At 41.5% G+C, this 26,371-nt stretch overlaps 2 protein-coding genes across 3 annotated transcripts; one reads left to right on the top strand and one right to left on the bottom strand.

The window, feature by feature from the left end:
* The first annotated feature begins 597 nt into the window (after window positions 1-597).
* On the top strand, window positions 598-5,802 carry APELA (apelin receptor early endogenous ligand). Its single transcript, XM_063156263.1, has 3 exons — window positions 598-1,081; window positions 1,541-1,639; window positions 3,838-5,802. The coding sequence occupies exons 1-2, from the start codon at window positions 1,006-1,008 to the stop codon at window positions 1,627-1,629; spliced, it is 165 nt and encodes a 54-aa protein (XP_063012333.1). The 5' UTR covers window positions 598-1,005; the 3' UTR covers window positions 1,630-1,639; window positions 3,838-5,802.
* A 3,398-nt stretch (window positions 5,803-9,200) lies between these two features.
* On the bottom strand, window positions 9,201-26,371 carry TMEM192 (transmembrane protein 192). Of its 2 annotated transcripts, XM_063156261.1 has the most exons (6): window positions 26,255-26,371; window positions 23,236-23,382; window positions 19,086-19,350; window positions 17,001-17,135; window positions 13,148-13,250; window positions 9,201-10,823 (listed from the first exon to the last, which is right to left on the bottom strand). In XM_063156261.1, the coding sequence occupies exons 1-6, from the start codon at window positions 26,294-26,296 to the stop codon at window positions 10,700-10,702; spliced, it is 816 nt and encodes a 271-aa protein (XP_063012331.1). In that variant the 5' UTR covers window positions 26,297-26,371; the 3' UTR covers window positions 9,201-10,699. The 2 variants fall into 2 exon arrangements, with proteins under 2 accessions (XP_063012331.1, XP_063012332.1); XM_063156262.1 differs by lacking the exon at window positions 17,001-17,135.

Raw genomic sequence — 26,371 nt, 5'->3', positions numbered from 1 at the left:
GTAATTCACAGGATTTCAAAGCCGTCAGTGCTGCTCCCAAATTCCACAGGGTTTGCCTTTTTTCCCTTCAGGCTCGGGTATCTGCACCAGTTGGTTTCAGTGGTTCGTTAAAGCGAACTCTCATCATAATCAAGTACAAATATAATGCAGTGTACAGGTGGGCTATGCAAATGGATGTCCCATCCAAAACTGCTGGCCTCAAACTGGCACTGTTAGAACGCTGCTAGAACAGATATATCTATTTTACCCTACGCGGTAAAAAAAAAAAAAAAAAAAAAAAAAACCAAAAACAACACCGCACAAATTAATTCCTGAATATTCTGATCCTTTAAAAATAGTTGACGGTACAAAAGACACCCATTAGCCTTAAGTACTGCCAGTTTCACTTTGAATGGCCACAACTTGGCAGGTATTTTGGAGAAGAGAGAGAGCATTTGAGCTGGGACAAGGGCCATGCTTGGGGGGCTTCCCTGCCCCCGCTTTGTGGAGGGGGAACAAAGGTCGGGGGGGCATTTCCTGCCCCTGCCATTGGTGTCTGCATGTGGGACCAATATGGGCAATGCAAAGTTTAAACAGTTGCAAATGGGGGAGGGAACATCGGCGCTTGTTTTACATATGTTTTTTTCCTGGCCGGGCTGAATTTAAAGTGGAGCGGCCGCATTGTTCGAGAGGCTCCTCACCCCTACGCATTGACAGGAGCTGCTGTTTACACGGGCTTTTCATTCCTGCGCTGTTTGCTTATGGAAAATAAGGGGGAGTGACAGCAAAAGGGAGAAAGGGAGCAGGGAAGGAGGGAGGCCCGGAGCGCAGCGCAGCCCGGGAGCCTCGGTGGGGCCTGATCATTAACCCGCCAGGGCTGGGCCTGTCCCCGGCCTGTCACGGGCATGTGAGCGCTGCCGGCCCCTCACGGCCCCGCGGGCATTTCCTCGCCAGCACTCACACTCACACACACACACACTCACACACACACACACACACACACACACCTCCGCCGTGACTGCAGACATGAGGCTCCAGCTGCTGCTTTGGATCGTGGCGGTGCTCCTGGCGAGCCTCCTCCCAGCCAGCGGACAGCGGCCAGGTAGGCGATACCTCAGCGTGATGCTTGTGCCGGGCAGGGCGCCGGGGCTTCGTGCCTGCCGCGGGCGCCTCCGGCGTGTCCGTCCGGCCGCGTCCGTCCCACATGCGGTTTGTGACCTCCGGGACGGGTTTGGACCTGGCGCATCCATCTGTGCGCTTCATCCCTACTTCTAGCGGCAGCGGGAGAGGATGCTTCGCCTATCCCAGGAGTCTGGCAACTTTGAGGGAGGCGGGGAGGTGCGGGGGAGGAACAGGGATAAGTAGGGACCCAAGGTGGCAACTGCTGCAGACTTGCTAGCGGGAACACCGGCGGCATGGGAGGGCACGGCCACGGGTACCGGGGAGCTCCGGGGAGCGCCGGGGAGCGCGGGGGCCGGCCCGTCCCGTCCCGGGGAGCGGCACTGCCGGCGGCCCCTCTCACGCCTCGCTTCCCTCCCTCCCTCTCTCTCTGTGTCCGCAGCCAGCCTGGCGCTGCGCAGGAAGCTGCACCGGCACGGCTGCTCGCACCGGCGCTGCATGCCGCTCCACTCCAGGGTGCCCTTCCCCTGAGCGCCGCCAGGTAAGCCCGCACGGGGAGGGAGGGCCTGTAGGAATGCGCTCCTGCCTCGGAGCAGCCTGCGAGGCTGCACACCGTGGCTGCACACGGGCTCCCCTCGCTTGCTTTGCGAACGGGGCTTTGGAGCTGCCAAAGTTGCGGTCGCTGTCCCGGGGCTGGGGCGCGCGTCCCGCCGGCCGCTGCCGCCTTGTCCCCCTCCCAGGCCATTCTCCCTGCCAAATGCCTTCTTCAGGCAGTGAAAAACATCTGATCCCGCTAATCGGGCCGAACGCTGCCCTCCGAGGCTGTTGGCAAAGCTGCGGGGCAGGATGTCGCTGGTGCAAAGGCTGGGCAAAGCGGCTCTAGCAGAGGATGCTCCGGGCTGCGAGCGCTGACACTTCCCCCGTGCTGCAGGCAGGGCAAAGCCACCTCACTCTGCCCGTCAGTAACATAAAGGTAGCAGCACTCAACCCACTTCAAAGGGAACTGTAATTCTTAATCATTGTCAGCAAAAGACTTTCAGCTCCTTGGATGAAAGGCTATACAAGTGCAAAACATTAATGCTTTATAGCTGATGAGGGCAGATACATTCAAATACTAAGTGACTGCAGAAGCACACAGGTAGCATATGCTAATAGGGTAGGCATCAAAAGGAAACCGGGCCTTCCTTGCAATTTAAGAATGAATAAAACATGCAGTCAGTAGTTTTGCATCTTTGAAACTCATTATATATTAAAATAATGTTGTAGCCCCAAGCATGTCAGCATCCTAAACAAACGGTGGCAGAATCTGCACTCTGGAGCCAAGATGTTTCGATTCACTAAGTGGTTAACAGTGAAAAGGAGACTAAAGTAAAACTTAACATCTTGTCAATGCATAAACTGCCTTGGTGAAAAGAACCTACACCACTCCCAAAACAGCCATGCAAAAGGGTACCATTCCACTCTATAGGGCTGGCCCATAAACACATGGAATGTGCATATGGGATGCCAAACTGGCAAGTTTGTAAGCTTGAAAAAAAGATTGCTGTATCTTAAAGTGAATCTCAGATGGGCTGCATACTGAGTGGCAGAATTGAGATGCGAGTAGAAAGGACATGCCAGAAGGATGCTTTACTACTGAATGCCATGTCTCCTCACTGCTACATTTAAACAAGAGACAGATTAAATGATACTCCATCATCAGTTTAAGCTTGAACCTAAAAAGATAAGCAATTGGATCGATTCACTCAGCAGGTAGAGACTGAATGGACAGAGGGACAGAGGAATATAGGCCTAGTTGCTTCAAGAATCAATTCAGAATGACTTGCTTCTGTTCCTAAGAAGAGTACATTTTCTCACATCCAACATCCATGTCTGGAAATTGTGTAGAAAGCACCTACACTTTCTGTAATGTGCTCTGATGCCTCATAGAATGAATGCATTTTGCTTTAGACTGCAGTAGCTGCATACACCCCCATATTCTGGGGAATTCCTTTCCTCACAGAATATGAAGATAAAAGGTATTTTCAATGTTATCTTCTTTTCTTTGGGGAGCTGATTTCTTGTAACAAAAGTCAATGACCAAACAAAACAGTGTACTTACTAATTCTCAATAAATTTTGTAGACATGTAGCTGAAGATCCTTCCACTTTATAAAGATGTTTAGAACTCAGTAAACCTCTGCCAGGGAGTAAAGGGAGACAGGCACCTGAACTAACTCTCTTAACTTCAGTCATTGTGGGTGCTATCCTTTATCTTAAGTAGGATTTACCACCTAAGTTTACATTCCCTTCCAGTTTTAGCCCAAATTCAGCAAATATTTACATGCCTGGGTTGCTTGACTCACATGAGTAATCTTATTGATCTCAGTGGAGTTGTACATATGGATAGAGCCATTTGCAGATGCAAACAGGATGCAGCCTTAAGCCTGAATTCCAACTAGTGGTTGGAAACTAAATGAGCATAGCAGCCTCTTGCAGCATTTGAAATTAGTAGATTGAATTTGATTTTTCATCAGTTCCATATACAAAGCACGGGACAAAAAAAGGAAGAAAATTTTATATTAGCAGCCTTCTTGCTTTTGTCTTTTTTTTTCTTCAACTTTGTACCTTAAATTTCCAAATTAAGAAATATTATTCCACATTTCATCCATGTGTTTCACAAATAATGTATTCTGCTTTGCATGAAACTTATTTAGACTACTAAATCTCTCATTAATATTTATTTCCTTTTTTCCCCCAGCAACTTCATATTGGACTTTCCAGTGTTTTAAAGGAGCAACAGTTAAACCAGTAAGAGAAGTTTGCCAAAAGTGCAGATCAACAACAGCTGACCTGACAGCCACCACAGTGCCATCTTCAGCAGTCCTGTCTGTCACATTCCACTGGACCTGGACTAAAGGCCCCTGCTCACACCCTAAAAAGTGATGGAGGGGGGAAAGTGTGGTGATGGGGGACGTGCATGAACTTACCTGGTGGAATCATTCCCTGCAAATGATTTGGCTTTCACAATCACTAGTGAAAGTTAAAGATCAAATCAAATATCAGGTAGATTTCGATCTGAGCTAGATTTCCAGAGGCAATAAGAAGGAAGGAAGGATCTGTCCAAGGCCACTCTTGGTGATACATATTATTCAGACTGAGTGAAATTGAAAGTGCTGTTGACTACTCAGTTCGGGCTGTGTTTAGGATGAAATAGTCTCAGACTCCAGTATGGAATTCTGAAAGTCCATTTTTTGTTTATACTTTTATATATTAATAATATATACATTTGTGTTTTAACATCTAACATTACATTTTTATGGAATTACATTTATAATAACATAGAATGCATTACTGTAATAGCACCAAAGCCAGCACCACACCAGTGGTCCCACTGGCTTCATGTATAGAAAGCATAGTAAGAGTTTACAATATAAGAAAGCAAAGAGAGTGTTATCCCTTTCTATAGATAGAGAATTGAAGCACACAGAGATAAGAGATTAGCCAAGGGTCATGCAAAACTGATAACTCAGATCTCTCAAGCCAGGCCTTAAGGTCAAGCCCATCCTCCTGTCTAATGAGCTGTTACTACAAAGCCTATCATTTGTTTTCTTAAAGTGGGCTGCCAAACCAGACAGTTTAAACATGCTTGAAAATTCAGTACTACAGAGCTATTTGCTTAATAGTAGTTTTCCTAAAATACCAGCTACAGTATTATAAATAGAGCATAAAAATAGACCATTGAAAAGAATCCTTTGTTTGGCCAGCCCTAGTGTTGCATAGCACTCTATTCCTGTAATTTAAATGAACATAGCACTACAATAAATGAAGACTTCAAACAGAAAACAGGCTGTTCTTTTCAGCACTGGAGGTCAAGAATACATTGAGCTTTTAGTCTGAGTTTTGGTCTTAAAAATACATGCTTCACATACGCCTTCTGTATCAGCAGAAAAGGATAACATGGTAGTCCTTTCATTAGCATAACTGAAAATACCCAGATTTTTAAGTCATTGCACTAGACTTGAAATGCCAACATTTTTTACAAAATATATAAAGATCATCAAAGATCAGAAGTGCTGTGGTTTAAATCTGGTATTACTATTTTTTTCTTACAACACATAGTTTCTAATAATTGAAAGAACAGCAATCAAAAAAACTGGATAGCTGAACCTTTCTAATCGATGTGCATATGTAACCCCTTATCTCTAAGAACTTGAAACTCTACTTGAATTAATACTGGCAGAGTTTAACAGGAGTTACAAATTTCTCTCCATGAAAAAAAAAAAAATGTAACTTCAGACCCAGTTCTGGAGTTGAGTAAAAGCATCATACAAAGGTGGTCAAACTTATCTAAAACAACAAGCAGTCCTGCAGGTAAACCTTTGAAGTCTTGAAAAAAAAAACAAAACAGTTTCCAAAATAAGTATTCTACCACTTATATATAATTTTTTAATTATTTATTTACATTGGCTTTGATATGTATCCTTGGCTAACTCTGTTTAGAACTACTGGTAAAGAGTGTGGGAAAGCAAGTAAGGTGCAGAGCAGCTATTTCACAGTTATGTCTTATGAATGAGTATATGGATCTATTGTGGCACTGGATCTTTTCTAAAACCACAATTATTCAATTAAGTTTGATAAAATGGTAAAAAGTAAATCACGTATCTATCAAAAAGCAATAAATGCATGATCCTTCACAGAAGTAAAAACAAAAACCAGCACCCAAGGATGCCTGCTGTCAGTCTATAAAATTATTCTATGTATCTGTTTTTTAAAGGCATTCTGATACCATCAAATCTGTTTTGAAAAATGCATTAATTGTGAGTTTCAGTAGATATATGTTTATCAACTAGCTGGTTGATTGTATATTTTGTAAAAAGATAGTGTGCATTTCAAATAATATCTTATTTCAAATAAATTTTGTACACTCCTCAAAGTCTGTATTCTTCAGCTATCAAAAGGCAGTTCATCTAAAGAAAATTGAGAACTTGCCTATTTCCCCTGTGGATTCATATAAGAATCAGTGTTTGACATTTTTTTACTCAATTTCTGACACAAATAAGTGATAGCTAATAATGGAAGAGTTTTCCTGACATCTTCTGTCTTTCTAAAAATGCAAAATTCTGATTCAAGTCAGATTTGCATTTGACTTTGTTGAGACTATCTGTTTTCATTTGATGTGCAAAACATGAGTCTTGTGGTAAGAATGGCTTTGCATGATAACAGTGGGATCACATCTATAAATTTGAATAATTTGGACACAGTCCAAGTTATTTGCAACAGCCAAACTGACTGAGCTCTCCCTGTGCATGTACCAGTGTATGTTTGAAGGCAGCTTGCACAAGTACAAATTGCTGTCTACTCAAAGTCAGAACTGATGCTTGCATGGGTGTAATCTAGCAAGACTTGACCCCAAGATAGATTAAGACCTCATATTCTGGAATGCAAAATGTGAGTTTCTAAAACATTGAATTAATTCCTTGTCTTGTAGATAGTTGTAATATGGGAAAAATGAAAACTTAATTTGAAAGTACATTTCATTAAGTCCTGTAACAGCAGGTCAGCAGGAAACGGAGGTAAAGCAAGGCTTTGGTGAGAAACAACAGTTTAGCATGTTCCCAAAGGATAATAAACAATTCACCTCTTCCCTTTCCAGTATGGAAAAAAGGAAATTATAGGAGAATAAAGACTGGAAATATTTCCCTTACGCCACATACACATGCTATAAATAACTCAGTGTCTACACAAAGCCAAATTTTGCTAAGGGTCACAAAATATTTAAATTGACATCTATCAGGAGAAATATTAGTATGGCAAACAAGTTTCAAGTGTTGACTATCAGTACAATTAGCCCACTGATCTCTCACTACTTGCTCTTCTACTGGCCTTACTCTTCCTTGCTAGTGATCAGCTGCAAAATATTTGTGCAAAGCAGGAAACACTCCAACAGCACAAACAGGGCAACACGGCTTTTAGAAAGAAAGCCTAGCTCATTCCAAGGGTGAAGCTGCTTTTCCATGTCTCAAGTTACCTGTTCAGACTGTTGTCTGCCCAAGTCTCTGCTCCTTGCTGCAACCTTGTTTTTTAGATTAAGGACTTCCCATAGAGCAAGCCTGCATAACTCCATGTTAGTTACGCACACATTAGTGTAGAACCTTACAGCAGGAAAACCCTGTGAAGATCTTTAACAATCAGTGATTTCCTTCAAGGAGTGAAATACTGAAGTGCTTATATAGAAAATCCACTGTGAGCAATTCAGAAAGACAAACCAGAAATACCGACTGAGAGTCTGCCCTCATGTAAGATGTGCATTCACAAGAGACCATCATATCTTTTCTGTCATGTGTTCAGAATATTTAGCACAGTTCAGCATCTCATCTAAAAATTGTTAAAACCCCACAATGTGAACATTTTTCAGGCAACCCAATATATTCCTTAGGTGGACAAAATACTTATTTTCTCAGACCTAAAAACCATATATATTGGTTTTCTACGGAAATAAAAAGCTACTGGGGTAGCACTGAGTAATAAAAAAGATTATAAAATAATGATACATTATTTTAATTCTCATTTTAGGGTACAGTTTTAGCATATATTAGGAAACATTCCTTTACTTTTGTTATCTTCCTACTGCCCCAGTTGCAATCAGGTAGCTCTTCCCAAGACCTGCAAACACCGATGGATTTCAGCAGCTGTAGTGACATAAAGAGTATAATTTCAGCTGTTCAGAGTCACAGCTTTGTGGCTTTGTCACACCTCATCAGAGCAGGGCTGTGATGGTGGTTAGCAAAGCTTTGCAGCAGAGCACATGCAAACCCCTGTGCTCACAGAGCAGCACATTTTGCCCCCCTGAAGCTTGGACCCAATGCTCCAGTGCTTGCTGCAGGCACAGCATACCATGGATTTCACTTCAGACAGTACAATCCAGGCCAGGAGCAGGTGCTGGCACTGCAGGGACAGGCACCCAGGCTGCCACACTGGGCACAGACAGCACTGGCCACCCCAGCACCCAGCCTTGCAGCAGCAGAGAGGTGTCTGATAAACAGGACACAGCAGAACCAGCACAATTAGGAGTCATTGTTCAATTTAGCACTGTGGCACGTCAGACACAGCAAGGACACAGCTGAGCTTCATCTGCCTGGCCCAGCAGCAGCCATTCACCCCTTCCATGTGGCCTGTCAAGCAGCTGATGGCACACAGGCCCCCTGAGCACCTTCTGCAGAGCAGTGAGCTCGGCCAGGGGCAGGGTGGTGGCCAGGAGGAGGCAGGTGCCCACAGAACCAGAACACAGGTTTGGTGCCCAGGCCCACGGAACCCAGCCACAGCACACCGTGCACTGGGGCAGGCAGCACAGGGGAACCTGAGGGCTGGGGAATACTTCTGCCTCCAAACAAGGCTGGCCTTGGCCCATTGCTGCAGACAAGGGGCTTAGGGTGCCACACACAGCAGCAGCTCCTACTTGACAATTCACTGTAGCTCTGCCAGGGCCAGAGGTTCAAGTGTTCAGGGTGAGTAGTAAAAATTACCAGATTCTGGCTGGAGCCCATACAAATGTGAAAAGCCTCCACCCTGCCCAAAGAAAAAGTTTAAACATACTAAGAAAACAATATAGAGTTGGGAGTATGATAAATATATAAAACTGGGGCAAGGGGTGGGTGGTTATCATTTGTTATCACTTGTGTACTTAGGAAAGGTAATATTTAAAGGGCAGAAGATGTACATGTGTGTGCATAGCAAGCCATATTTGCCTTTTTTCCCAGCTACCATATTCCACACAAAGCAACACTACCAGTTAATCCAAGGTTTACCTTCAGCAGTCAGAGAGAAGAGGAAGGTTTGAATAATGACCTCAAAACAAAGGAAAGCTGTTCTGCCTCACTATGCAGCATCCTTCTCAATGTTGGAAAGAAACACAAGTGGCAGAGGAAGTCTGAAGCATGACAAAAAGAAACATTACTCAGAAAAGGGAATAAAACTAAACTTAAAGCTTCAAAACAAGTGTACAGCTTTCCTTGTTCGGCTAGTTTTAACTGCCAATACCACTGTGAGAACTTCAGCATAACAGAAAAATCTGCACAGATTGCCTGTTGGAACCAGATGTATAAGAGATTGGAAATAACAGAATTCACACTCTTCCTTGGTTGCATTTATTGTGCATGAATTTCACAGTCACATTTTACTGCTTTTCATAGAAATGATATAAATTGACATACAGAGTCACATCAAAACCTGAGTTCTAAAAACAAATAACTTTATTCCATATATGTATACTATAAAACTCTGGCTGCATTTTCAAGAAACAACAGCTAAGGAGAACAGTCTAGTGTTGGATAGCAGCAAAGCCTCCAATATTTGTTTTCCTTTGAATGAGACAACCCCTATAGTTGTTGCACACTAAACTGTCCAGGTTCTTTTAAAGTTGTGCCCTAACACCGAAGTAGGATCAATTAATTTTCCTTTCTTATATTTGACTACAAGACCACTCCTCTTAAGAGTCTTCTTCCCAGTTTTGATTAGTGATTACCATATCCCCAGAGAGGCATTAGCTTCTAAAATAGTTCTTTGTCTTCATTGGTAGACAAAATAGTACCCTGAAAAAAATGTTTCTTTCACCAGCCTTAATTCACCATAAATTAAAACCAAGATTTCTTGTTTCTTCAACTTCTAAAAGACCTTTCTGTCTTCTGCTGCTTTCCACTTCCCTACATACACCACTTCAACTTTTGAATCAAGATGCTGACTTTCTTGAAGGGCCAAAGTGTAGAGCAAGTATGTAACAAGCATTTTTGACAGTATCTTTAAAAGCATTCAACACAAGTTAGTTACCAGATCAATGGAAAAGCTCGTGCTCAAATATTTTTGCTTTGTTAGTTCAGTTGGCAGAGTAGGAGTCTTGTTACTAACACAAACTCATGGTAATGGGATAGTCACCAGCCCTGAGGATCCCTCTTAAGAGCTTTAAAGCCAGAATTCTGAACAATTTCTTATCACAGCATAGGTTTTGTACCAAAATCTTGTGAGATTTACAGTTTTAGGGCACCCACCACTTTTTTATAATCCCAAGTGAGATGCCAAATTTCTCCACTTACCTGACAAAGGAGAAAAGGAGACATCTAGAAAACAAGTACCTGCATTGGATCACTGAAGTAATCCACCCCTATCCCTGGAAGTAAAGAGAATTAGTGACAGAACACACCTAGTCTCAGCTTCAGCAATAGAAACTGCATATACATCCCTTGGAAAGTCAGATTTTTCTAGAGAACAAATTTGTATGCCAGAAATATAAAATACTTTGGTAGCCTGAAGCTTAATGGTTACATAGCAGTACAAAATAATAGCAACAACTGGGCAAAGTTAATGGTTTAACTCAGGTCCAACTTTAACTTATGAGGAATTAAAAATCCTTGAAGCTGCAGAACTTTTTTCCAGAACTGATGATTTGAAGAGAGCCAGAGTGTCCAGTTCTAATAGGTTTATAAGTATGCAGAGTTTATCCTTCCAGCTTAACTTGTACTTCAAAATGTGAAAGATGATTGAAGAGTCACATCCGTACAAACCAGTCTGGATATTACATTACTTTTACATTCCCCTCCAGAGCTCCAGCAGGAATTTCCCAAATGCTGTTAAGTTTTGATTTGCTGCGATGTTAACGCCAACAGTCTCTTGCTGAGCAGTGCATTGTGTCGCTGAAGATACTCTATTACATCTCCTTGCTTCTCAACTATCTCTTCTAAACTGGAATTCTCCCTTGAAGTAACAAAAGTAAATATGGGTTTCAGTAAATGACAGCAGCCTTCTAATATATGAAATATCAGAGCTAATTAACACATACTTAACAAGTTGTTTCCTTTAGTTTCATTTCTGCTGGGATCAACTAATTTTTGCAGGAAGAGGCAATTTACAACACCTATATGTCTAACTCTTATTTTGCATGAGAAGGTAGGAAGACAAAGTCTGGCTAAACTTCATGCCATTTATACACAACTGAGTTACATATTTCCTGCTAGACAGTTACAGAGTGAGGATCTTACTGTTTAAGGAACCAAGACAGACAATATGCTAGAATTGTAGTAAGGAATGTGGAACCTTTCCCACACACATTAGGAAGCTTGTTTTGACCAGGCATAATGTTGTAGTTCAGCTGTGGGAGATCATAAGCTGTTCAAGATAGAAATTGATTAACCTGAAGTAGCATACATTTTATGCTACTATATACAGCAATATCTGTCACATACCATGACAGCATCAGTACCAAAAAAATTGTGCTACTTCAGATCCACAACCTCGTGTACAACTACCCTTCTCCCTTAAGATATATCCAGTTTTCAGATATCTCTCAATTTAACTCCAATAGAAACACAAACATTTAAATAAAGCTCACTTAATTGAGGGGGGAAAGTAGAGAATTTTGTCAAATCTAATTAGGAATTTTTAAGATACAGCAAGATAAAATACCAATGCCTGAGTGCAGCCTCCTCTTTCCGTACATATTATTTCTTCTCAGCTGACTTGGGAATCTGCCCTCCTAGTACACTTGTGAGTATCTTAGTGCTGAGTAAATTGTTCCCCAGCCTTACAGCATTTTGTAGAGGAACACTGCCCATTTCATAGTTCTTAGAAAGTGTTGAGAAGGATATTGAGTGGAAAAAAGCTTAGGTCCAATTAAAAGGCTACTGTAGATAAACTGGGCAAAGTAAAGAACACAAGTTTTGTAAACAAAAAACTTGCAACATTAACCAGTAATGTGCACTGCCAACTGAAGGCTCCTGATCAGTAGCTTAGGTTGCAGAGGTCATGATATTCAAAAAACATTCTTGTAACAAGGTCAACTGAAGGGCTGACAGGATTCACTTTTCAATAGATGTTAACTCCCAAGGGAAAGAGAGTCAGAGTTGTATAGAGCTAAATTAAAATAACGGTTTTGCAATCAGTTCTCACAGGAAGTTTGCACTCTTTAATCAAAAATGAGCACAGTCTTTTCCTCAGCTGGTCATTGTTGCAGACACATTCCCTGGGCATTTGAGAATTTCTCAGGGGAGAAGATGAATGAGAAAGAAATGAGGCCCACCACGCAATCACCATGGTTTTTATATCAAAATGGAAGTCAGACATGGTATCAAAATTCAAGACAATTCTAAATCCTTCCTGTATCCTGGACACCTACTTCCAACTTCCATAAAAGCATGTGCATGCTGCATTTGTGATACCAGGGAAAGTCCCAAAGTATTAGTCATCTCTCATTATTCAACCTTTCAGGAAGGCAGCACATATAGAAGCAAGTCATAGTATATTAGAAAATCTCCAATTCTTACACAGAAATCCATAATCTTTTCAATTACTAGTTTTTATTAAGTCATACCAGACTGATTTCAGCAACTGGAAAATGACTGAGCAGGTGGCACGTACACAAAGAACAAATGAAAAATAAGTCTCAGTGCCTGGGACAGTCTCAGTTACTATTGGACAGCTTCTACTCTCACTGAGACCTTCTTTACTTCTTAAGTGCCTTCCACACCTTAGAAGTTCCTTCCGATACTCAAAATACATTCCAAATCCATTGCTAAAATCTCATGACCAACTGCTGGCACAGAACAGAGCTGCTCAGTTTTCTTCTTTGTCTATCAACTGCCCACAATGTATCTCCTTCCTTGAAAAAAACTAGCTGAAGCAACTAGGCTTCTGTAGGCCTGCTTTAAGTTACAGTGTAAGACAAGAATATCTTTCCTTAAACCCCATATAAAATTAACTAAACTAGATTAAGCACAGCTATTTATAGTAAAGATTAATGTAACCAACCATAAATGGTCAAATCACCTCCATCCTTATGTTTGAGGATTTCTGTACCATAGTAAATTGTCATTTACTATGGAGGAAGTACAAGACTGCTGCATCTCATCCATGCATCTAAAATGGGAGGCTTATGCATAGTTCCTTCAGAACTGTTATTCCCACCTCTGGTTTAACTGACAAGTTTAAGATTGCATGGAAGTCTACAGGAAATTGTGCAATTCCATTCATGTTACCTATACACCACGGCTGAACACAGCACAACATGAATGTGGAATTCTTACCTGAATCCAACTTCTGAGGTAATCTGACTAGGGTAGGCATACATCTTTTCTTCTTCAATTATGTCAGGTCTTGGCTTGGCACGATTGAAGTTGCTTATTTTCACTGCAAGAAAGCTTTATAAATTAGTTGGAAAGTGGAAAAAAAAAAAAAAAAGAAGCTTAAACACCAGAGTCCAAGTTATAAAAATCTGTAACAGATGATCCTAAGATTACCTTAGGATAGGAGATGGAAAGACAATAATGGAATTTGAGAAATGGGAAAGCAAAAGCAGCCCTGAATGGGGAAGCTTGAGCATACTGCTTAACACCTGCAAAGTTTAACCTGCCACCTAAGAGAGGGTGAAACCTTAGTTGCCTTTTACAGGGTACCAAGATTCAGTCTCCAAGTTCAGGCTAAACTAGGTAACATGCCATAAAAAAATTTTAAGAAGTTTTGTACTGGTAGCTGATTCAGAACTTCCAGCTTAAGCTCTTCAATACATACTACTTTAACTAGACTAGCTGCAGTGAAGCAGCAGCTTGTTTGCCTGCTCAGACAAGGGCAGACTTGCTACAGAAAGCCACTGTGAACCAAGCAGCCTTGGCTATCAAACCCACAAGTCATTCCTGGGCACCTGTGAATAAAGTTTAAGGCTAAATTTAACAGATGTATGGGTGGGACAGGTGGGAAAAGTCATAGGCACCCTCTGCATTATTTCAAAAAGGAAGCTGAAAGTATTTAAAGCCATTCAATGTCAGATCCTGATTCAGAGAAAATATCAAAATATCCAGAGTATGCATTTGGGACTCTACAGTTAGGGCTGCTTGTGAAACAATGCATCTAATGCCACAAAAAACATTACAGTGCAGCTCTGTGAGAAATCTACACTACTGTAACAGAGGAGTGTCCTTACAAGTCAGTACTAAGGTTTATTACAGGCCACCCTGCTAAAACAATGCTGAGACCCTCCAGAGGTTAACTACGAGTTAGGCTCAAAGGTTAGTTATTTCTATGACGGTATTTCTCTACAAATAAAACCACAAAGGAATGGACATGGAATTCTCAACATGTGTTGTTTGTGGGAATGTTGGTCTTGTATTCAAGTGATATTAGAAGTATGTGAGAAAGTAATTAAATACATATATTTAGTAAGTCATTTAAATCTTTACTCCCTATCCTAGCAGTAAAAAACTTAGAATAGTAAGCTGACATTTAGAGCTGTCTGTATCGTACTTCATTCCATGCACTTTTACCTCACTTGAACAATTTATATATGTCAAGTCCATTATAGGTCAGTCACAGCAATTCCTTGTAGATTTCTGAATCTCTCCATCCTACAGCTATATATACACACACTGCTGCATGGAGATAATTTTAAGGAAGGCAGTAGTCCTTCACAGGACATTGTCTATCATATAATTCATAAACAGATCCAACAAGTAAGAGAAGTACCTAGAATTACAGTCATGTATTCCTGACTTGTGAGACAGAATTATTTAACAGAAAATAAGTCAGGTACATGAACCTTCTACAGATAAGCACTTATGTCTCATTCTTATAGCTAAATAATTACCTCACTGTGATGAAACAATATGTAAAATGGTGCTGCCTTCTCTCCAAAATTATACAAAACTAATACAAAAAAGGGTGGGCCAGTAGTTTTTAGTGTAAATTTACCTTAGTCTCCCCATTGTTGCTCAGCTGATACTATCTTAGCCGTATCTGCTAAGTGCTTGCCTTGAAGAGGGGAATTCTAAACCTCGGTAGAGCCTGCCCTTAAAACTATCCCATTAAAGAAGCATGGTGCTTCCACCCAGTCACATATTCTGCTCTAAGAGAAAAAACCCACCTGAATATCATTATTACTACAGATTCTCAGGGTATTTTCAAAATTGTCCAAATACATTTGTTTTGCCTCAGTACAGCCTTAACTTGATATTAAAATGTTGAAATTTTAAAAGTTCAAATTTAAAAAGTTGTTTAAATATTACCTTAAAACCCACCAGTACAGATAAGACAGACATGCAAGCAGTCTCTCCCCTTACCTCAACAAGCATTGGGATGGAAAACACAAAAACAAATTACACTGCTCTCTGGAAAAACAACTTAGGGTGACTGGAAGTCTTCCTCATCTTGCAGCAGGTTAAAGTCACATACAAATTAACCCTAGCTTTGTACAGCAAGCTTTAGAGAATGAATTTTACATTGACTTGGGGCTGCTCAAGAGATAAGGCAGCTGTTGGTAGAACACACTGCCTTACTCCTTTCCAGCAACTTAACTCTACCCCTTAGTTCCAGGATTCACTGGACCCTTCTCCAATCCTCTTTGAGCTGCAAAGCTCAACACTGCACCCCTTCCTTACAACTTCCTTGTATATACATTTATTTATCAACATGTTAGATAGTTTTGCAAAGTTTAAAGGCAAGTGTTTTATCAAATCGTTGTAAGTTACACCAAACCTAAAGCCGACAACCTTACAAACCAACAGTGATAGCACAAACATGGTTAATGAATTTGAAGGTCACAGGGACTGGCATAAGTACAAGTCAGGAAACAATACCCTTTTGGTGACAAATAAGCAGAAAAATAGTTTGAGAGTTTTTACAGAAGCACAAGCTCAGACTTTACTACTAAGCAGGTCATCTTTCTTGCACTTATCCTTTTTGGTCAAGGTGAGAGTCACACAATGCAGTTCCTTGAGCTCCAGGAGGCCTCAGGGCTAGGAATAGCATTTCTCTGGAATTCCTGACATCCTATTAAAGTTTTACAATTTATCTCTTATTTCCCCAGTTTCCCAGGAAAGTAAGTATGCGTATGCAAAGAAGGGATGATCTCCAGCATTCTTGGAATAGTTTTACAGCACTGCCATGATTGCTTTCCCTCATCACTGCCTTTATTCTTCCAGAGGACAGTCAGTCTACTGGAGCCACACTAGGCCATTGAGGGGAAAGCCTGACAAGTCTGCAGCATTCAGGCTTCTGCACACTTGTAAGACAGATATATTTTAGTGCTGGGACCTGATTTCTTGGCACATTTTTGATGCTGTTGCAGGAGAGGCAGAATAGGTTTTATTTCCTAGATGAACAAGCTACTTGGCAGTATTTCTCTCTGTGCCATTGCATTACTATGAACACACCAAAGTTTTCTTTTAAGCATTTACTTATCAGCATTTTCGATAGCTTTGCAAAGTTTAAAGGCAAGTGTTGTATCAAGTCTTCATAGGTTATACCAAACCTAAAGCAGACAATCTTACAAACCAACAGTGACAGCACAAAACAAAGCCTCAAAGTTTTATAAAGCACTATAGTGTTTTGATATGATCACAGCTTCCACAACCCATGCATCTTTTATATATTCATTAGAAGGAATCTTCAATTTTAGTGTCAAAGAGAAACTGAAGCCTTTGGGGTGGGACCAGGGTAAGAGGAAGAGGCAGAAAAAGGCACAATCACACAATCAGCTATGAAAACCCCACATGTAAATCTCAGACACGGTTCTGACTAAGCCAGCTAGCTCTTACTGCTTCACAGCTTGTGGTGCATGCATTTGAGAAACACTGATAAACAGACAAACCTGCTCACAGGACACTTTGAATTAATTAGGCATTTATTGCCACTTCACTGGATTAACAGCTTTGAGATAACATGGAGCTTTCATTTAGCAGCCCTTGGAACCAAATCAAGCCTGACAACCTTTCCCAATTTGTTTTGGATTTGCCTTAGTTCTCCTTCTACAAGCACAGAATCGTTTTGTATTTATAATGGTAGTTAAATGCCTCGGGGTACCACAAGTGAACTACTGTGAGGGCAAACAAACAGCTGAGTACCAGCTCTAATGAATGTCACAAAGAAGGCTAAGCTTGCCTCTCTCACCTGTGTAAATCACTAAGCATGTCAGGGAACTAATCATCTCCAAGCTCAGAACTCCCAGGATAAGATACAGGTACACTTTGCTGCGATCAGGAAAGGAATGCTGCACCGACAGAATCAAGAGCAGGGCTGTATTACCTAGAAAACAAATGTTATATTTTAAAGATTTACTAATTTTATTAGCTAATGAAAATTAATTCATGCTTTCTCATGCCCAGTATCTGCATTAGGCTGCAACACTTCAGTAATCCTTTTCCATTTCACACCATGCCAGCCCCTTCAGCTAATTTCCTTAACGCGCAAGCTTATACCTGCTGGCAGCAAAATGAGGTCTCATTTCAGCACATGCTTGTCATGGTAGACAATTAGGAGTTTTCTTACAGATTCTTCTGACTTAAAAAACAAGAGTGGAAGAAACACACTAGAAATACCTAAAATAGGTACATGGGCTTAAAGTGTTTCTGACTTTGATGCTATTCATGTTACTCATTCTTTCAATTCTTAAGAGATCATGCAAGTCAGCTGAAAATGAGGGAGTATTTTCCTTCAAGTAGTGGATTTAAAATACATTTAAATTAGGCTAATAGAGCAAAAAAACCCAAAAACCTTAACACCTTCCTTTCAAAGCCAACTTACATATGCTTCCACTTGCTATTATCCTAATACTTGAACATAACTGAAAGTTTAATTGAAATTACTACAATTAGTCAAGGAGAAAAAATTATGAGTTACAGGTCTAAAAATCTTTTCTGATACTGAGTGCGAAGTGTTTTCTTCCTTCCTGTAAAAATGTGTCAGACCAGTGTCTGGATAAAGAACTAAATTTAAAAAGACCATTAATGTAACTGGGGAACTGTGCAGTTCTCTTTCCTGCTGTGTCAGTCAAGTGAAGGAAGTGGTATGAGCAGTCATTACCATGGCAGGAAGCTTGCAATAATGGAAGAACTACCTTCTGAACAACACATGATCAAAATTCCACAGCACACACCTGATTGCATCTGAACGTTCACAAATGCCCAGAGTTTGTCTAGTAGGGAGAAGTGGGCTCCATCTAAGTCTGAAAGCAGGGCAAAGCATTGCCAATTACTCTGCAACAGGCAGAAATAATCCTTTTACATCATTAAGCCTCCTGTAGCCTGCTTTTGTCACTGCACTCCAAACACTTCTACATCTTCAGAGCTCTATCTAGTGGCCAGAACCTGAAGTGTTGCACACTTATCAAGATGACTAGCTCTTTTAGAGAGTGTGAGGAAAGAAAGCTAGATACCTATACAGAACAGGACCATTCACTTATTAATTCTGGTGAAAAAAAGATCTACTCCAGGGGGGAGGTGGGATTATAAGAGGCAAAAATACTGTAGAAGGCATTGTTCTGCCCTTTTCCACTGCTATTTGTAGGGAAAAATCCCCTTAAGATAGATGGATTTCAGATCTGAAAGTGATTTGTACAAAAGCTTCACCACTTAGGTGCACCAACACTTTACAGCTAAACTTGCCAGAGATGTAACTTAAAAATATAGTTAAATCTTCTACACACCACCTCTTGTCCATAGAAAGGAGAGAAAGGTAGTCAGATACGAAGCTGAATGTTACACATCCTGTGTGAAGGTCAGAAAATGGGTTATTTCACTGAATTCAGAGAGCTGTTGGGCAACAAGCAATTCATCTGTTTCTGTGTGGATTGCTGAGCTTGAAAAGAGAAGAGCAGCACACTTCCTGGAAGGACGAGCAGGCTTACCACATATCCAACCAGACAAATGGATATGCAAGTCAAATCACTAGCAGTCAAACACAATCCTTGCTGACTGAACACTCCCTGGCTGAAGACAAATGCTAATGGCTAAATGTTTTACTCAACCTCACAGTGTGAGCGTTTTTGCACTACTAACAGCTCCTTACAACCTGCATCTGGCAGACCAGAAAGATCAGTACAGGAGTTCACCTGACTAAAGGATAATTTTTAAGAGCTCATAGGCAGGTTCTTAGAAGTTCATAATACAGAATACACAATTATATATAACCTGCTCAGTCTTTTATTGTGCCAACAGTTGAAAGCTTTAGATAGAAAAAACCCCAAGTTCACTTCACCTGTGGCATGTATCAGCAGTGGAAGCCTTTTCAGATGCCTTGTTGATCGGTATATGGAGAAGTAACCTCTTCTTCTGACTCTGCTGTGGTGGTGCTGCACGAATCGTTCAAAACAGACATGCAGAACCCACAGAACCACTTTTGCAATTATTATGACAGTCTGCACTTTAAGTGGGTGAGTGTAGTTTCCAGGGCACTTATCTTGGTTTGGATTGGGGTAAGAACAAAACATAGCTGCTAAAAATGCTAGAACAACAAAAGCAACCTGGAAGAGAAAGGAAGAGAGAAAAATCTTTAAAGTCAACATTTAGCTATATACATTAAAAAAACCCTGAAACACAAAGCCAGGATTATGTATTTAATTCATTATGCATTACTTTCTGAATTGATTTTATTAGAGTTGAGGTAACATATAAAACATTAGACACTTGCTACAACCACTACATGTCACTCTGGGAACATACAGATGACTGAAATTGCTAAGCAGTAAGATTGAATTCCAACAGGGCAAGCAGTCTCCAGCAGAACAGAGCTGGTAATTGTCACCCTTCCAAGAATTTCAACTAAATCAATTTCACTCTTCCTTGAGTCTTCATAGTGAATTTATTTCATTTCTAGACCCTCCTTACTATGCCTTTTTACTTTAAAGAAAACTTGATTTATGCTCCTAGAAAAGAGAAATCACATCTTTTTAAGACCCATTCAATTACACTGAAGAGCCTGTCCCACAGAGCAGTATTATCTTATCAGTACACTCTATATTTCCTGAAACTGACATTTCCTGAAATTGACATTTCCTAAGTGAAAATCAACACTTTCCCACAGCCACTGAAGATCATCTCCACGTTGACTTTAGAAAAGTAAATCATCAGAGTAATTTAAAGTGAATTATTAGCACTGAGTAGGCATCTTTGCCAACTCGCAATCGTTCCTTAGTATATTTACTATCATATTTTTCCATTTTACCTTTTTACTTCTGTCAGAAAAACCAGACAGATTGTCAAGAGTGCATATATAGCCAGACTGTGTATATACTTATCCTTTCAGACTACTGCCATTATGCCATAACTTTTCCTGTCTTCTAGACTCCTCTCCAAATTTTCAGCATCAGCAGTGAACATTAGCAATGTTTTGGCCAATTAGAAAGCAAAGCTGAGGATGCATATTACCTGTAGCGTATGTATACACACAGGGCTTTCTTAATATTTATAGAGTTTTGTCACAGAAAATGTTTTCTCTACTGTGATCATTCAATGAACAAGAACAACATTATACTTTCTCATCCTGGTTCATTCTATAGAACAGGAATACTTTTAAAACAGAGCTGTAAAGAAAAACAACTCCCACCAATACAGAAATAAATGGGGAGCTACTAATATACAAAACACAAAGAAATCAATTTATCTCAGGTCTATAAATGATTTCTAATACTCTTAGCTTAAAAAAAAGTGTCAGATGTTCTGCATGTCAAAACTGACAGAAGCAGCACATCAGAACTGAAAACAGATGAAAACACCCAATTTGTCTCCCTACTTAGTTCTATGAGTATTTAAGATCCCACTACTCCTTTTTCACCCTCTTGAACTTACAATTCCTATTTTTCTACTTTCCTCAAGCAACACTCTTCACAGAAATTAACTTCTCAGAACCATTTAATTACTCTTGAGACAAGCTGCCCTTAGCTTGCTCAGGTTGTGAGCAATTGGGAAGGGAGCAAGAAAGGGGAATAATTTTCACACAATTGTCAATACCTAAAAAAGACTTGACACAGGACAGATAGAATAGAAGGTGGAAGAAAAGAAACTCAAATCAAAATAGGGGTGTACCCTCCATTATCCCTAAGACCATTACTTCAAATACAAATTAAATACCATATTATCTTGAGATAGGCTAAGTCACTAGATTAAGAAGTTAAATAAGAGGCAGGTTTATAAGTTGTTTAATCTATTATTTTACCACCTTCTTCTCTTACAAAGTTAAGAATAATTCAGCTATTTTATTTGATCTGTTTGCTGTTTGGTTTGCCATTTTACAGTAGTGATACAATTAGTTCTACTTCTTCCAGGTGTTAGGAATGAATTTCAGTAAAGAAAATGGCTATATTAAACTGATGCAAGCAGGAATGACCTAGCATTGCATCTCTACTAAACTACTACAGCAGTGTATACAAGAGGAAACAGGAAGCTGGCATTTAGAGTGGTATTTATTAAATATGTTTTGCTTGCATTGTCAGGCAGTTTAATAATAGGTGCTTCACCCCACACATATTTTTACATAAAAAGTTATTCTTATAAAGAGTAGTATTTAAGTTCCATTTTGTGTATGTGCACAGACAGAATAAAAGAAAGAAAAGATTAATATAATGAAATTATTTCTAGCCAGTACACTTCACATTGCTCTCCAGCCTCCTGATGGGAAGCTTTCAGAAAAGCAAGGCTTGGCAAAAGGAAAGGCACTCAAAAACCTAGTCCTACCACAGCCCAGCACATCCTACCCACTTCCAGAACTGTATGTAACTGGGCAGCTGCATCACAGCTATTTTGCTACCTAACTCCACTTCTTGGCACAGGAAGGTAGAGAAGAAATACTCCAAGTTACACACAAATTGCTTTAGAGATGCATTACAGCTCTCCCACATAATACCATGATGGCTTAACTTCTCCAGGACTTTTACCCCTTTGGCAGGCTGTGCATCAGAAGCTACCTTGGCCACTCTCCACATTCCACAAGATTAATGCACGTTGGCAGAAGCACAGGGGAAGGATATCCAATTGTTTTGCCCACACATCTTTGCAGTGAGAGAGCCAGTGCCACTCAAGGTAACAATTATAATGCTGTTTTGTCGACAGAAAAGGATACTTCTCCATTTTGCTCCAAAAACCAACTGGTCACTGAAGCAGGTTCAGCAACAAGACTTAACCTATGAAATGACATGTTGACAGATGCCACAGAAGTTTTCCCATTTCACCTAACCACCATTTGCAGGAGAGAGGAAAAAGTGGGAGGATAATAGGCAGCAGTTTCCTAGGATCTGGGTGACTGACATTTGGCTGCATTACTTATGGTAGTAGGAGGAACATTTCTTGATACTGCTACAAGGCCCACAAAACAGCTACTCCTAAAATTAGAAGGCTAAAGCACATTGAACAACTGCCCAAAGAGAGACCTTAGAGGCTGGTATGTGCTTTTCAAGTCCTGGCAGAGACCACGTTTTTGAGAGCACTGGGCACTGCATTTTGTGTTTGAGATCTAATGAAGCCCTAAAACAGCTCGTGTCACTGGTACTACAGAATCACAGAATTTAGGTTGGAAAAGACCTGTAAGATCACCAAGTCCACCCTTTACTTAAAACTACCACATCCACCACTAATCCATGTCCCTAAAACACATGAAAGTGACATTTCAGCCAGATCTTAGGCTCTGAGCTCTTCAGCCCTCCTTCTTCATATCTGGTTGCCACACACTCACAAGCAACAACAAGCCTCTTCAGCTTATCAAGGAAAAACTCATTACTAGGCAGGACTCTGCTTCTGTCTACCAGCCTGCATAAATGCCTAGATACTGTTTAGATACTGTTTATGCTTTTTGCTCTCAACCTCCAGAAGTGAGAGCAGGAAGTAACATTTGCATTACTTTCTTTCTCCATCCACTACTATGCAACACCCCCCAAGCAAGTCCAGCTTTAATTGTTTAGTTACCTTCTCTCTGAAATTAGGTTTGCTCTCAGAAGGCACAGTGTGAAAATTATCTCAGCCCTCTATAACTAGCATAGCATTTCAATATATTATTTTTAAATAATATTATTTTTAAATTACAATAATGCTGTAATTTAATGCTATTTTTAAATTGCAAAAGGCAATAATATAATTCTTAAATTACACTTCCAACAGCACAGAAGAGCTACTATTTAAAATGCTCTTCCTCCTAACAAGATGCATCACAGCACCAACAACAAGAAGACAGAAAGTATTTGATAGCATACACACTATCAAAATTGATTGGCAAAGTGGACCTCACTGGTTTGGAAGAACAGCCAGTGTATGCAATTCACTGTCATATCATCCCAATTCTGTCACATGAACAGTGGATTCTGAAAGATTCAGAAGAGAGATAGCAAGTATCTTAAGGAAATCATGCTTCTTAAACTTACATGTATTAGCAACAAGAAATTGCCAAGGAGAACTGCTGGGATAGCATGAAATCTTGGCCTCAGCTGGGAATGCAATGTATGAGATGAAATGAGTGGTGCATCCAGTAGAGGATCATCTTCCAAACTCTGTGTTATTTCCAAGGAGCCCTGGAACAGAAGGGGAAGGCAAACAATAGCAACAGGTAAGCTCTAAAAGTAAAGTACAAAGGTTCAGGAATTTCCTCTTAGCAAATCAAGCCTTGAGGGGGAAAACCCCCACTAGGTCAATATCTTGAAAACAGCTCTTAAACTCCAGGTAAACTCTCATCCCATCTTTATGTGAGAACTCACATCCCTGAGAAATCCAACACTAACCTACTTCCTAGAATCACACTGAGCCTTCAGGAACTTCAGTTTTTAAAATGTAATACAAGTATCTGAGCTTCAACCCTGAGATGTCAGAAGCATCAGTATACTTATGGGAAAAAGTGATAAAGTCTTTCTCACATGCTTTATACAGGTACTGCAAAACTCTTTGTTGTTCTTACTTTTGTCTGACTACAGTTGGAGGCAACAACAAAGTTGCAGTGTAACAGCAACAATTTTGAGTATTCAGCCTCTGATACTACTGACATGTCAAAACACCCGCAGCAGTAACTAGAGCAGAACTCGGGCAGGAAAGAAGCACCAGCTCACAGAGGGAAGAAGGTGCTACCAAGTGCTGAGCAAGACATTCTCTGCCTAGACTACAGAGAATGCAGCCTGTCTGTGTCACGTTGGAGCCAAGCATTAGTTCTTGGACTTCACAATCAGCTCAAATATAGTGTCCTTTACTAAGTAGAAGGTAAAACTAAGTATGGGTAGAGGGAAAAGCTTTGGACAAGGAACTTGCCCCATAGCTATGCATCCCTTCTCCTTTCAGGCCAGGACAAGGTCATTCAATACATAGTAAGTGGAACATACACGAGGTACTACAATGGCCACAACTGCTAGAGTTTCTCCCTTAGCATCCTGTTACATCCCTTGCCTCAGAAGATGAAACAGCTCAAGATTTCCACTCAAGTTTTGACTGCTGATCTTCATGATACCAACCACAGCCCAGAACAAGAAGACAAGGGCAGACCCTATCCCACTCCAGACTTCTGATATGTCAGGTTTCACCAGGCCATTTACTGATTTATAAACTGAGCACCCTCTGCCATGAGAAAAAGCAGCATAAGCCTCAAGACAAATGAAACATGCCATCCTTCTAGACACTAGCATGGGAAGAGAGGGATTACACCAAGGTTTATACCTCATGTCAATGAGGACAATGTGATTGTCTCCCCAGAGTTATTTCACCTGCAGACAGCTGCCTACAGTGAAGGAAATCGTCATCAAGAGTTATTTCAGTCAACAAGCAGTTTTATTTTAGAACTGTGAACACTACACCTGCCCTGCCACACAGGAGTGTGAACAGAGCAGCCTCAGCTATTTGACAGCTTTTAATTAGCCCAGTCTTTGACTGAAAATGACCCCTACTGAAATACCTGCCTGGTAAAATTACCGTTTACTGCACACCTTAATGTCTACAAATGGCACTCCTCTTTCGGCACTGATATAAAATCTAGAAGCATGAGAGCAAAGATGCCTTCTAGCCCTCCTTTGCCCATTTTCACAGGCCAGGTGTAATTTTAAGCTCTGAGAGCAAGGACCAACACTCCAGCAGCCAAGGCATCTCAACTAATTCTTTAGATTTCACATCAGTAAAAAATCAATTACTATGAAGGTGGAGAGACACTGGAACAGTTGCCTGGTGAAGCTACAGATGCCCCATACCTGGTAGTGTTCAAGGCCAAGCTGGGGCTTTGAACAAGCTAGCCTAGTGGAAAGTGTTCCTGTCATGGCAGGGGGGTTGGAAATAGATCTTTAAAGAACCTTCAACCATTTTATGATCACAGAATCAATAGTGGGGTTAACAGCTCACATCTCCCACAAACCCAGCAATTCTTCTTAGGACAATAACCTTTGTCTCATGGGAACAAACGATTCCCCATTTCTGCATTTCACCATTCCCTCATTTCCATGACGGATCAAGGCACTCCTTCACAGACAAAGCTTTAGCAGAGCTTTGACCATGCTACTTTCTCACAAGACTGGCTACAGTCCATCTTTGTATCCTAAAATACAGCTAGTATTAGGAAGCACTAGATTACATAATCTATTCAAAGAGATTTTATTACAGACAACACGGAGAGGAGGGGAATTAAACCATGGGACATGATGATCCCATGCAGTCAATCTGACCTAAAGAAAACCCAGTAAGTGTCCTTCCTTACTGGAGCAAACACTGGTTTCATTTAACTAAGATGAGCCACAGCCACAGTTGGCAAAAGCCAAAATGCCTTAAATCCAGACCTGCTTGGCACTGCTGCTGAGCACAGGTTAAAGCTTTGGCCTCCTGGCTCCCTGATCCAGCATGTGACCGCTGCCACAGCAGCCCAGCGCCTGCAGGAGGAGGAGGGCAGGCAGGAACAAGCCACAGACAGCAAGCCTCGCCCACGCAACCTTCCAGCTGGGGCGGGGAGACACATTCAAACAAACACAGAAACGCCGTGCTCATGCCAGCCAACAGCACGTAATCCAGAGATGGCACAGACGGGATCCGCCTGTGGAAAAATAACCCAGAAAGCCTGAAGGAGCCACACGAGCAGCCCCGATTAGAGGCTAATAACCTCGATTAAAAACAAGCCCAGGCCCAAAAGCCTCGGGGATATTTCACGCCCGGCTGGGGAGGGGCAGCGCGGGGAGCGAGGGGCCGCGCCGGCCTCCGCCCTTCGCACAGGGCCACTGGGGACACGCCTGGGCCGGCGGGCGCCCCCGGAAGAAGCAGATACAGCCTCGGCCTCCCGGACGGAACACAGCCAGGAGGAGGCGGAAGGAAAAGACGGCACGGAACACGAGGCGCTCGCCCGGCGGCGCCCACCCTCAGCGGCAGCCCGGCCGCTCACCCGGGCGGGGTCCCCGCGGCCGCGGCCCCGCTCCCGCCCGCCGCGCTCACGTTGTCCAGGTCCTGCCGCCGCCTCCCCGCCGTCAGCGCCATCGCCGCCTCCCACCACAGCCGCCCCAGCGGTGTTTAATGGGCGACCCCGGTGCGGCCCTGCCGCCACGGGCAGCG

The sequence above is a fragment of the Melospiza melodia genome, chromosome 5 (assembly GCF_035770615.1).
Source record: "Melospiza melodia melodia isolate bMelMel2 chromosome 5, bMelMel2.pri, whole genome shotgun sequence".
NCBI lineage: Eukaryota > Metazoa > Chordata > Aves > Passeriformes > Passerellidae > Melospiza > Melospiza melodia.
Note: the sequence above shows the minus strand (reverse complement) of the source record. Positions and strands in the feature narration are given on the sequence as shown.

What these genes read in the sequence shown, in the direction of transcription:
- TMEM192 (XM_063156261.1), bottom strand. Translation starts at nt 26,296, where the DNA reads ATGGCGCTGACGGCGGGGAGGCGGCGGCAGGACCTGGACAAC. An exon ending in ATTTCTTGTTGCTAATACAT is followed by an intron (nt 19,351 to 23,235) that starts GTAAGTTTAAGA and finishes TTTCTCTTCCAG; the next exon opens with GTTGCTTTTGTTGTTCTAGC. An exon ending in ATGCTTAGTGATTTACACAG is followed by an intron (nt 13,251 to 17,000) that starts GTGAGAGAGGCA and finishes GCTTTCTTGCAG; the next exon opens with TGAAAATAAGCAACTTCAAT.
- APELA (XM_063156263.1), top strand. Translation starts at nt 1,006, where the DNA reads ATGAGGCTCCAGCTGCTGCTTTGGATCGTGGCGGTGCTCCTGGCGAGC. An exon ending in AGCCAGCGGACAGCGGCCAG is followed by an intron (nt 1,082 to 1,540) that starts GTAGGCGATACC and finishes CTGTGTCCGCAG; the next exon opens with CCAGCCTGGCGCTGCGCAGG.